General features: G+C 37.3%; 1 protein-coding gene across 1 annotated transcript in view; it reads right to left on the bottom strand.

Annotated features, from left to right (window-relative positions):
- Nucleotides 1-445: 445 nt before the first annotated feature.
- Nucleotides 446-12,908, bottom strand: part of RORB (RAR related orphan receptor B) — a 47,084-nt gene continuing 34,621 nt past the window's right edge. Inside the window, exons 5-10 of the mRNA XM_074931575.1 lie at nucleotides 10,219-10,340; nucleotides 8,797-8,929; nucleotides 6,770-6,877; nucleotides 5,501-5,611; nucleotides 1,086-1,198; nucleotides 446-601 (exon numbers count right to left, since the gene is read on the bottom strand). Of these exons, the coding sequence (XP_074787676.1) occupies nucleotides 446-601; nucleotides 1,086-1,198; nucleotides 5,501-5,611; nucleotides 6,770-6,877; nucleotides 8,797-8,929; nucleotides 10,219-10,340 (743 nt within the window). The remainder of the gene's footprint in view (nucleotides 602-1,085; nucleotides 1,199-5,500; nucleotides 5,612-6,769; nucleotides 6,878-8,796; nucleotides 8,930-10,218; nucleotides 10,341-12,908) is intronic.

Here is a 12,908-nt window from a genome sequence, read left to right as displayed (position 1 = left end):
AGAAATAGGCAAGTCTAATAAGTGGAATTTTCTTAAATTATATTTGAACAATAAACAGCAAGAGTAATACTGCAAAGTACTGCTCTATTCTCATGTATATCTACAATAAAATTCTAGGAACAGTTGTCTCCCAAAACATCTCCCAATAAAATAAAATAAAAAGAAGGTAACACCCAGTGTCCTATATTTGTATATTAATTGTCAGTTCAAAAATAAAAAAAAAGTAAACAAAGAAAAGAGAAAAAAGACATCCCCACTCAGAGTTGCATATTTACATTCTTCAAACTGTAGCGGTGAAAAATAATTCTATTAAGTGCAGGACATTCCTAGTGTTGCAGTAGTGACATTTTTAATAAGTTCTTCATGAAAACTTTTTTTTTTTTTTTTTTTTTTTAATCTTAATAGTGACGCATTCCATGACTACGTGAAAATTCTATTATCCCCTTCACTTGCAGCCAGTGGTTGAGTCTGGATTGAAAAGCTCCTTGTATAATGGAGGAAACAGTGTGTTCACTATATCTGGATGAGATTGCTTAAATACCTGTAGTTTCTCTCCGTGCAAGTTGCAAAGTGCAGTAATGGTTGGTATCTTGGCTATTAACTGTGAGACATTAAAATAAAAAGAAAAGGAAGAGGGAGGAAGCAAATTTAGTATAAATTACACTTTCCAAAACGAACTACGTTAACAGCTGGTTGTGTAACTGAATGCAATACTCTCAACTCCATCAAAAGTAGCCATTCAAAGGACCAGACATTGTTCTTACCATAAGAGGCTAAAAACCATTGTCCTGGAAATTTTAGCGAAGTGCCAAAGATGCATTTAAGAAGGACCTGCCTCCAGGGGTATTTTTTATGGCAGTCTCATTCTTTCTAGGGTACCAATTAAAAAGATTAGTGGTTTGAACAAAACATGGAGTAAGAGGAACAAGGGAGAAGAGTAAAATAATCCTTATTTCACCTATGCACTGCAAGCACATAGTGTGCTGCTTTTAACTTACATTAATGTGGCAATACATGGAGAAATGGCTACAAAAAAAAGAGAGTCATGATCAAGGAGTGTTTGGCTCTTTGTTTTAACAATTTACCTTTGTCAAAGTCTCATCGTCGAGGTGGTTCTTCTGGATCACGTGTTGAAGTGCAAAGTAAATCTTTTCCTGAAGCTTCTGGACCTTCCTTGGCTCTATCAACCAGGCTCGATCTGTGAAAAAGGAAAGCAAGAGCTAAAGTCAATAATGCACAGATGTGGGGCATGCTCATGGATGGACACAGTGTTCCATGCTGTCAAGCTTTCACAGCAGTCATAATTCCCATGAAGAAAGACTGCATGATAATTAAGACATGGTTTCAGAGGCAAAGTATCTTAATCTGTTAAAGGATCATCTGAGAGTTTAATTAACAGTGCACAGGAATACAATATTGGCTCTGTATCTCTTTGTTTAAACCAGGACAAAGATGGGAGTAGAAATGAAACAAAGCCCAACCATTTTATTACTCTCTGTTTGTACAGTCAGTGTTCTTCTAACTTCATACTGGCTAGGTGAAAAACATATCATGTTATCTCAGTGTCTTAATACATAAATAATAAACATATTGATCAAAACACTTCTTTGAAAATAATATAATTATTTAAAAATTAAAATAAAATATATTTCATTATTTACTAGGCTAACATTTTGAGACCAAATATTATATTCTGAATAAAAAGAAATGGCTTCCTTCAAAAGAATTTATTTAATAATTCAAAAGAATTATGAGTTGTTGCAATGTCTTGAAGTGCAAATTTCTCATTATTTAAAAATGTTCTCTTTTTAAACAACACAAAATTAAAGATTATCTGGGAGAATAAGTTACAGACACAGTTGTTTGGAAACCTATATGACTTGTACTGAACGCAAACCCCAAGTGTAAGAGATCTTCCTTAAGATCTATATTCTCATAAGTCATAGCTTCTGGAGATAAACACACAGAAAGAGAAGTAGCAGACCCCAAGACAATGCCAAACCATTTATATAGTGTGTTTACAGCACCGTTAAACGTTCTGTTTCCCCATGCTGCAAACTTCTTTCTTACTCTCTCTCTCCCTCATTTCAGACCAATTCTTAGGTATAGATTTTAGTTTTCAAGCAGGAAATAAGGAAAGATATTTTATCACAGGGCATGAATCTTCATGTACAAATCGAAAAGTGCAGGAAAATCCCTTTTACTTTCAGAGCTCTTTCACTCACTCCAGTCACTAAAATAATCCATAGAAATAATATAAATCAACCACTTCAATAAGCACACATGCCACAGAGGCTGGAGCTGAATAGCATTTCATCACAGAAGGAACAGGATTCTGTCATTTGTCTGACTGTCCGTGGAGAGGAGTGTATGAAAAGCGTCCATCACCAAGTACTGTAAAAAGAGGCAAAGCCAAACCTCTAGTGACTTAACAGATAATCAGGAAAAGAATATAATCTTTTTGCAAAGCTTAGAGAATCGTGCTCCCAGAAGGTAAGCTAATGGATCCTATGCCACCTGTGGCCACAGAAACAGAAGTAGCTCAGAGCACACGCAGCATCTAAACACAAATAAGCACACATTAATATCTGGATTTCACAGGTTAGGTGCCAAATTTTATGCTATTTCAAAAACATGCCTTTCAACAGTGTTAAATCAAGGCCTATTGTGGCAGACTGGAGCTAAAAAGATTTATCATAGCAATCCTTAAAGATTTATCTTTCTGTCACAACAATAATCTTAGACTGAGGCTGTTGGAGGACAGGTTTAATCACTTACTTGTCATGGAGCATGCTGTATATAAGAGTCTTAAATTCATGACAAGAGCGACTTTTATAATGGATATTAAGTTTGTCTCCCAGAATATGTTTTCTGTCACCAGAAAACCACTTGCAAATTTGGCTGGAGCTCCCCAAGTACCTCAAGTTATATTCACAAAAGTGCCGGAAAAGGTCAACAGATCAGTGGCTACCCATAGAGGACATAAGAAGCAGTGGTGCAATTCTGTACTTTTGGGTTTTGAACGTGTGCAACTTTAAAGAGTGCACAGGCCATTAGGATAGAGAATAGTGTAGGAAAGAAGATGAAGGACAACTTACAAGATCTTCTTTTGTTAAGAAGAAGATGAAAAAAAGGAACATGGCCAGCCACAATTTCAGATGAGGGACTGGCACAGAGTGGGCAGCCAGGTTAGTGTCCTACCACGTGGATCTGGCATATTCGTAGGTGGAGATGCCTCTGCAACCTTTACTGGACTCCTTCTACAATGTTTTAACCTTTCAGATCAGAAATCAAGTTAAAGAATCACCTTCAAGCAGAGTGTTAGGTCCACCCTAAAGTGGAAAATCTGAATTTGTGCTTTGAATCAGATGGAAAATGGGTCTGACACTGGGCTTTGCAGCCTTAGCAATTGTATTAATGAATGTTCTTAGGTCCCCTTACTCCCAATTGGACCACTCTGTTTCCTATAAACTACCTAAACACTCAGATCAAGGGCACAAGAATCACCTTTCAGGATGGTGGTTTCTGTAGAAAAGAAAATTGAGTGTATGTACTTCCCATAGGGAATCTCAGTTTATCTGTATTAGTGGATGGAAGGACTGCTGCAGCTACTTCTGTAAAGCAGTGCTTGATTTTTTAATTTTTACATTTAATTTTCATGTTCCCATGAAATACTGTATTGTAAAGAAACTGGAACATGTAGTGTGGAAAGAAATAGTTTCTTTCTCTATTGTTTACTGTTATAATTTTTGTAAGAAAATAAATGGCAAATTTCAATGGCTGTTCATTCTGTACTGATTTTCCTTGCCTTCTACTACCAAACTTAGCAGCCCAGCTGAAATGGGAATTATATGCACACTCCAAATTTGCAGACTTTTTACGGAAAAGAGATTGCTTTCGCTAATGTACATGCTGCTGAATCCCATCATTTCTTTCTTATTGCGTCTTCTATGACTAAAGATACACATGCTCACAGACTACAGAAACAAGCATTCACGTGCATCAAGCACTTTCACTTATTTTTTGGTTTTGTTAAAGGAATAGGAGACACTGTAAAGAAAAAAGCCACACTGGATGTGAAACAGAGAAGTGTGGATTATTGAAATATTTAATCTTGTAGTACCACTTTCAACTCTGAAGCTTGATTATAGTGAAAAAAAACTTGGAATTGCCTCTATTTATCTCTACTACTTAGCAGAAACAGAAGCTGCTATTCAGAAGACACTCGGCTCTGAAAGGCTGTATCAGGACTGAAATGCATTACTAGAGTTAATGGAGAAGCTTTTTCAACACATGCCTCCAATACAGCTGGCTCAAAGTCAGTGCTGAGTTGCTAGTTTTTTCAACTACTCAGTACAGCTGCAAGAAGTCGAAATGAGCATGGATACTCAGGCAACATGAGCTGCTAGCAGAATGCAAGACATTTTGGTGCTTAGCAAACTAAAGGGACATATGTTGAACTACAGAGCTGAATCAGAATTTTGATGTTCATCTAATGTCTATCTGTAGCTAAGCACATTTCATAAATGACTTGATCCAAAATCTATTAAAATCAATGGGAAACTTTCCGTTACTTAAATAGGTTTTGTCCTAAGGCACAGGATATTGAGATGCTAGAAGCTTTCTGCAACCATATTTTGTTGAACAGGGCTATAATCTGTTTTCCGTTTCATGATTACCTGGGAGGCAGTAACTTGACTTATTTTCAAGTTGGTTAAAAATTACGTAGCTGATCTATCTTCCTCCCTACAGATTAGATGCCCCATCTGATCCAAAGTGCTTTGAAATTAGCTTCAAAATGATCTTTCAGGAGGTTACTCTTAGTGGGAACTGGGGGTCTACTTCCCCTGAGGCATGTTTAAAAATCCCACACTAAACTGTGAGCTTATCTATCAGATCCACTTTCTGAGTCAATTCAACGGTAAAAACCTATTTTCTGTGGTTGGACAGCTAACAGTCACTGAATGCATGCTTGCCTGTGCAGCGTTATGATGAAAAGATACATGAAAAAGAGCATGTTGTCCCTGGAATCACCACCTCTTACCTGGAGCTAAATTCATACAAGACTTCATATCATAGATTTTCATCTGTGTTCTATATTTTGCTTATGTTCTTATACGCACAGAAAAAACCCACCTTCGTCAAGGACTATATAACCTGCGCAGGGCAGTGACATTTGAGCTCCCTGAAAATGCTAGGAGGAACATGTATCTCCTTGAGCACCATGCTTCTCTGTATGTGATCTGGAGGAACACCAGCCTGCACAGCTTGTCTGCACAATCCTGCCCCATGTCTGTTACCCCCACACTTTGGATCTATTTCCAGCATGTGCAACTTCTGACAGTCTACCAAAACCAGAGTGAGGTATATTCAGGTATTATTCCATTGCTTAATGTATTGTTTAATACAGCCTAAACAGCTGTTTAAGTAAATAGAAATAAAGTTGGACAGAGATGAAAAAAAAAAAAAAGTCATTGTGGTGTTTGGAATGAAAAATTACCCGGTGATATCAGAACAGCAGATGAAAACAAGGCAATCTCCTCCTCAGTCAGCTGTAAGGAACACAAATTCTTTGCAAAGTCAAACGCTTCATTCACCAGATCATCAGAACCTGCAGACCACAAAGGACAAAATCAATGCTAGCAATTTATCAGTTCTTTAACCTGCCATGAAAAGTGGATTGTTTTGGTGTCAAATAAAGTTGTGAGTGAATGTCTGTAATTTTGAAACAAGTGTCTTTCATCAGCTATTAAAATTCTGCCTAGCCCAAAAATGTGTCACTAAAACACCTATCAAAGATCAAAAATTAGGGGCATGACCTGTACGAAAACTGTAAACATATTAGAAGAGGGTTTTCTTTTTACAATGTTGAAAGAAATGATATTTCTAAACAGATATTAAATCTGAGAAGTGTGAATGTCCAGTCCTAAATAACTTTCACATATATAATTTTATTAACAGTACAATTATTTATGAAAATTTGTCAAAACATAATAAAGACCAAAATAAATCAACTAATGCATATTCATAAATGCTTTAAACTTGTAAAGTAGTGTCACGTTTATCCATATGCAAATAAGAAAAATATATGTACCTATATGATAAATATATACATTTGAGGCAAATGTGTCTTTTTGAGTTTGGTCCTGAATAAATTTCTGATAATATATCAGTCTCATGAATGGGCAAAACACTTCTTTTTAGCTATTAACTTTTCAGGTAGCACTTAATATCATACTGACAAATGAAGAAACTGTTTCAATACATGAATCTAAATGATCTTAAAAGTTTTAGGCCAAACAGTATTTTAGGTTAGTCTTTGCCTATATTTTTTAGTTCATATATTTTATATATGAACTAAATTAATATATTTTATAGTTATTAATTTTAGTCCCCTTGTTGCTGGGGCTAAAATTGACTTCTGCAGGACACAATTAGATCCCACATACAGGATTAAATTACCATAAATGAGCTGTGAAGATAAACTGTTTGGCTCCTGCCATAAACTCACATTTTATCAAAACTTCAGAAGGCAGAATAAGAAATCTATCTGAAAAACACTCATGCTGTTCTTTTTTGTTAGAGAAAAACATCTATCACTTCAAGCAGCTAATGGAGTAATCTTTTTCCTTTCTCAGTTCCAGTCTATTGATTTGGAGGTTTGGGGATTCAACATTTACTAGAGATTTTCACTGTGGGTCATTATTCTCAGAAACAAATTTGTCACAATGTCGCTTAATGTAATTGGTTGAAAAGATGACCAACATACCCAAGGCTTTAAACATTTGCATCCCTCCATACTTTCCTTCAAACAGAACAGTATTGTTGAGTGGGTTGAAGGCACGGCACATTCTCACCAAAACCACTTCCAAGCAGCCTATCAGATGCAAAAAAGGGCAAAAGTAACACACATTACTGCAAAATGTCACAATACAGGACATTTCAAGAGAATATTTAGGAATCCATCAGCCACAAGAAACATCAGCAGAGATAGGCACTCTTTGAAGTTATCTAGATGATATGTCTCTGAATAAGAGAAAAAATACTTCTGTCTGCTTTGAGTATAGAAGAGGGTAATTCCTGGCCCACCCTAACCACTTTTTCTTTAGGTTGTTTTTTTCCCCCCATTGCAGAAAATGGCAGCCTGGACTGAATCTGAATGTAGAGTGGGGCAAATATTTTCAATTTGAAATATTTTATCCTGAATATTAGACATTTATTGAAAATACTTTTTAATAATTAAACCTTTTTTATACAAAAAAGCAGTTTCAGTCAGTGTGTATATAAATCCCAGCTTCATTTGACTGGAAGTAGAGAACATTACAAAGTGTTTTTAGAGAGAAAATAAAAGTACTGTCAAGAACACCTCTAAATCGGGTTTTACTTCTGTTTCCCTTGCTTGTCTTTCAGGTTGGGGACAAGCCAAATTAATCACTCTTTTCTTTCCCCTTATCTTTCCTTATAATTTCCTAACCACAAAAATATACAGTTTGGGAAAATGAAGGGAAAAATTTTAGGTATTCCTTAGATAAATCCAAAACTCTGAAGCTGGGGGTTCTTTTGCAGGCATCCTTTTGAGTGAAAAATCTGGCTTTTCTAACTCCTGCTCAGCATTAACAGCAAAACAGAAAATTAAACCCGACATATTAATACATGTTGAAGCTGAACAGAGTTGTCCCACATTATAGTCAAATATAACAATGTATTTTTCTGAGGACGCAGTTGTGTTGCTAACTTTGCCAGACAAATGAAGGAAGTCACTTGGAGTGCACTGGCATCTGCAGAATTTTTTAAATTAGTAAGAGCTTTAAAATAATAGTTCTCATGCTATGACTCTGTTTTTCCAGGAGGTTGCCTGAATGTTTCCAGGCTCTCTGTATCCCTTCTTTTGGCATCCATGCCCACTGTCTCTGTTCAGCCCCACACTGAGCCACAGCCCTCTGTCTACAGAGTGCTGAATCACATTGACTTTCAGCCTTAATGAAGAGCTCTCTCTTGAAATAGGCATCATTTCTTATGATTTAATGAGCTGCTTCACACAGCACCCTACCTTTTACACATGGACGGAGCAAGAAACTGATATGACAGGGTAAATGCAGTTAATTACCAGTTGCAGTTCACTTGGTCACACCATTTTGTCCTCCTGAGTTCGGCAGTGTTACTACGTAGCCACAAAAAATCTTGTCATGATTCTTACGAAGGACAGAAATTACCAAGTCCCACGACAGGGAAAGAAACCCTTCCTCCCCTTGCCCTTATGCACACACCTGCACACCCAGACACGCACAGAGAGAACGGCTGAAGCACGGTGCCGTAATCCACTCTCATTTATTCTGAAACTAACTGGCACCCGCAGGGATTTTCCCTCCTGTGCACTGGCTGGAGTTTATTTCTGTAGTCTCATTAAACAGATTAGAGATGACCACAGAGACGGGCCCCGGTGAGCCTTCGTTCGTTTCACTAATGACAAGTTGGGATTTTACAGGGTGGCAGATGACTGGTTCTACCAGCTCAATTTACAGGCCCCTTCCACCACATGTCAGGTTGAAGGCTGCAGTTTCTGCAATGGTTGTGTGTGCACGTGTACTTAAAATCCACCAGCAACTGTAAAGGGAAGGGGATCATAAGGCAGTAACATGATTAATGTGGAAAAACATGGAAGGGTTAATGAAGCTAATGAAACAGACTGAAATTAGGGCTCCTTCAAAATTAAAATGATTTGCAGAACAAGACAGCAGATCACTTTTCTAACGGGCTGGGTGCTAAACCAGTCTCCAGGCTCCAGAGTCTACCCACCTGACTTAAGGAGGAGAATTTGGTCATTCTGGCAGAGCTCCATGAAGCCTGTTATGCGCTTTGCAAACTCCACCACATACTGGATAGCGTGGGTGATCTGAATGGCACACTGCTGCCACAGAGCTTCTCTGGTCTTCCAGAAAAATACACATGGAAAAACAAAAAAGTCAGCAAGTGGGTTTAACAGTGCATTAAGTTCTTCAGGTGGCCTTGCAGAAAGGTGTTCTTCTCAGACTCTGCCCCCATCCCCAGGCAGAGCTAGTAGCATCTCTGCTTCTCAAGGTACCCAACACTTTTCATTAGAAGGCTGTTTTCACAAGCCAGTTGCCCCAGTGATCTAAACTCCGGCATTGCCTCTTCTAAGGGGAAGAATGCATTGTCTGATGTTAAAATGTGATTCTTATGTTGGCTTTTGTGTGTGAAATAGACAAACAGTGGCACCAACAATGTAAACATCCCAGAGCAGTCTTACTGAAGAAGTGGCACGGTGCTATTAAGTTATCCAACAGAATATTTTTGCTACTTTGAAACTTAGAGTAATATATAATTCAAGTATCATTGCAATCTGAGCACTGATTACATCAAAATTGTGTCTCCTTGACAATAATTTTCCTTGCACACACAAGTGTGCAAATGTAAACAGATTCTCTTGGTTTGCATGCCACAGCTCTGCAAACCGTGGTGTGTTTTTATTCTTGCTAGTATTGCATAGCCCCTCAGCTTTCAAAGAACAAGCTGGAGACTCTTCTGTCTCTTGCGTGATCAGCTACTGTGCTGATTGAAGTCTGAAGAATCATTGTTAGTGATGCCAGTGCAAGAGGCACAAAGATTTCTGATGACTGGACTATATCTGAAGAGGTGCCAGTAGAAAATAATCTGAAGTTGACCTGAAAATCATAGAGGTAAAACAAAAATGTAGTGTAACAAGGTAATTTTTCCCCTCAGTTTTGAACAACTTCAGTTTAAGGAGTCCTTCTAGTTTGTCATTATCTATTGTTTATAAGTGACAGATATTTGTTATTTGCGTAAAAAGGGGATATTTTAAAAATTATAAGAAAACAAAGTTAGCTTGTCTTATTTTTCTTAAAATCCTTACAACAGAGGATCAAGTCCTGATCATATTAAAGTCAACAGAATTTCTGCATGAAGTTTAGACATGTGATAAGAAGCAAAGCATGGGAAGCTGGATTCCATAACCATGCCTAAGTTTTGACATTAGCAAACATCTCAACATGCTGGAAAGCTGTTGCTTCTTTTTATGAAGTGTTACTCCTTTGCTTTCGGTAACCAGCTTCTCAAAGATATTTAAAAGCTTATTTTGACCTGCATGAAACTTATCAGTATATCATTGCCAAATACATTACACTGTTAACAATTTCAAACCATAGAGAGCAGAAGAAAAATCATATTACAGTATTGTACCTTGCTCTGGTAAACCTTAATTTCTTCATATGTGTGGGTCTGCCACGCTAGCTGGTGTAGCTCCTCCATTGTATATTGACATGTCTCCAAATGAGATTTAATTATATTCTGTGCAATTCGATCTGTGAAGAGGAGAATACAAAATAGCTGTAAAACAGTGAAAAGTGATTTGCAATAGCAAAATGCTGAAAACATTAAAGTTGTTGGAAAATGCAGATTTAAAAAAAAATCTTTTCTTTCTTATGCTACCTTTCTCATTTTTTGTTAATTTTCTGATGATTGTTGCAAAATGTTTCAGTATTCAACCCAAAGCCAAGCAATGCTTGATAAACAGTGGATCAGCACCTGAAAACAACAATCTGGCGAAACTATTCAGACTCTTTCATTCTGGAAGTGTGGTTCGTTTTTTGTTTTGTTTTGTTTTTTTTTTTTCTTTTAATTTTGTTTAAATACATGTCATTTGGAGACCCTGGTTACTCGATCACTTCTATCTGCCCCAAGCCTTTGCAGCTGCCCAGCTCTGACTGACCAATCCTGACATAGGCATTTGCATTACCTTGGGGTTACGCATGTCAGAGAAACAGGAAACAGGTCTCTTCTCTTTTTCTCAAGTTAGTTTTCAGTTAGATCAATTTCCCATTTAGCTTAATGAACATGAACATGGAGACTGGTGATAGCAAGTAGTGAAAGCTAGAAGTATTATCCTGGGTTTTAGAAGGAGAGATGTGGGAATAGATCTCACATATAGGATTAAGTTACCTCAAAGTTATTCTGAAATTGCAGCCTTAGAAAATCCTGCATAACATGGAATAAAGGATACAAGGGGAAAGGGAAGCATTCAGTGCTGGCCTGAGATTCCATTGAAACTGAGAATAAAATTCTCAGGGAAGTATTTTAAAGTAGATCTTTGCCCTTTAAGCCACTTGAGTGGATTAGAAAGATTTTCACACAAACCTTCAGCATGAATTCGTTAGCACTGGCAGTTGAAATGTCTTGATAAAACGTGCCATAGAAATGTGAAGATTTTTTATTTTGCAGCTTTGAGACCTATATGTCTAATGAAGCTCAGTGCTTCAGCCTGAAGACATTGCTTAAAATGAATACCTTTTAAACAACGGAACAAAGTTGAACTCACACAACTGAACTGAAGCCCTTGTGGCAGAACTGGCCTTTTGCAGAAAATGTGTTTGTCAAAAAAGGAAAGGACATTGACAATGCATTAGCCAAACTTGAGCATGGGAAGTAGAAAGAAACAGGAATGTCATTAATTTGCTTATTCACATCCCCAACAGTCTGCATACCGTGGGTGAACCTGGTGCCTGAAGTCCCAAAATAAGACTGTTTCTTTGGCCAAATGTTGACTGAATTTAAAAACAGCATTGAGAAGGAAAGCAGAAAAATGAATGTAAACATGTATATACTTCCTTCAATCACTGCTATAGGAGTCTTATTTAAAGGAGAGATGCCTACCCTACTGTCACAGTTATTAAGCTGAGACTCAGTGGAAAGGTGCTGAAGAAAACACAAAAGAGTTCCAGGTTTTTGTAGGAACAATAAAACCTCCTCAATTCAATCTTTACAGGTATCCCTTTAAAGGTCAACACTATCTTTAGGTTTCCTGATGGAAGCATTGATTTGGGCATAAAGAGAACCAGAAGTGTATATTAGTGAATACAGGGATCTAGTAATTGTTCTTTTATGGAAAGCTGGATGCAAGTCTTAACTCCTGAGCGTAAGCTGGTACATTTCACAGTAAAAACCTCACAGATAAATGGGCATGTTGGAATAAAGGGGTGATTAATTTAAACAGAATTTTTTTAAAGGATCAACAAAGGTTTATTTGCATTTCCTTAACTTGAAAAGCAAGCAAACCCCACCTTTTCTAGAAAAATCGCATTTCAGATGTTTACTGACATATTGTTCTATTTAAAGGACAGTTTTAACCACATCGTCTTTCTGGAAACATCCTTACCAATGGCAAACCTGACTGCAGAAAGTAAGCTCAAGCTATAGGTTTTGTCACTTATGTTCCTGGAAGAATTTAACCAGACAGAACCGAGGTATGGTCAGAGGAACAATTAGGCCTTGTATCTAAAACAGCAGTGAAAGAAGTAAGATTTCAACTTGTATAACAGTTCCACAGCCTGAACGGTGAAGGATTTTGCTCTCTGCACCCATATGTTTGTCTTTTTCTCTCTTGTGCTTCCTAGCCCAGCTCTCCTAGCCTGACCATTTGTAATAAAAGCTGGAAATATTCATGCTCTTGACATAAAGAAAATGCGTACAATAAATACCTCAAATACTTTAACATTACTGCATAGACAGCTTTTGAATCAGATGACTGATACTAATAATCTGAAAATAAGTCCTTTTCATTTCAAAATATTTTTGATTAGCAATTTTACGTTACTGCGAAGATTCTCGGCTTCTCTTCTTTTCCTATCATTTCTGTATTTACCTTAGGACCGAAGAGCTGACAAACTCTTCAGGGTTTTGCAGGGATGGGATCCTGTGTTACCCCCATTCATCATTTCCTTATGTACTTGTGCTTATGTTGAGCTGACATTAAAACTCATTAATATGTGTGAAGGCCTAGGGCAATCACAGCAAGCAGCAGCTCTGAATGCTGACATCCAAAATGGAATCAGGTGAAAGGCACACTTGAAACTCTTGCACCACAGGCTAGGTGA

This window comes from Athene noctua, chromosome Z (assembly GCF_965140245.1).
Source record: "Athene noctua chromosome Z, bAthNoc1.hap1.1, whole genome shotgun sequence".
NCBI lineage: Eukaryota > Metazoa > Chordata > Aves > Strigiformes > Strigidae > Athene > Athene noctua.
The sequence above is the reverse complement of the archived record's forward strand: the minus strand, read 5'-3'. Positions and strand labels throughout refer to the sequence as shown.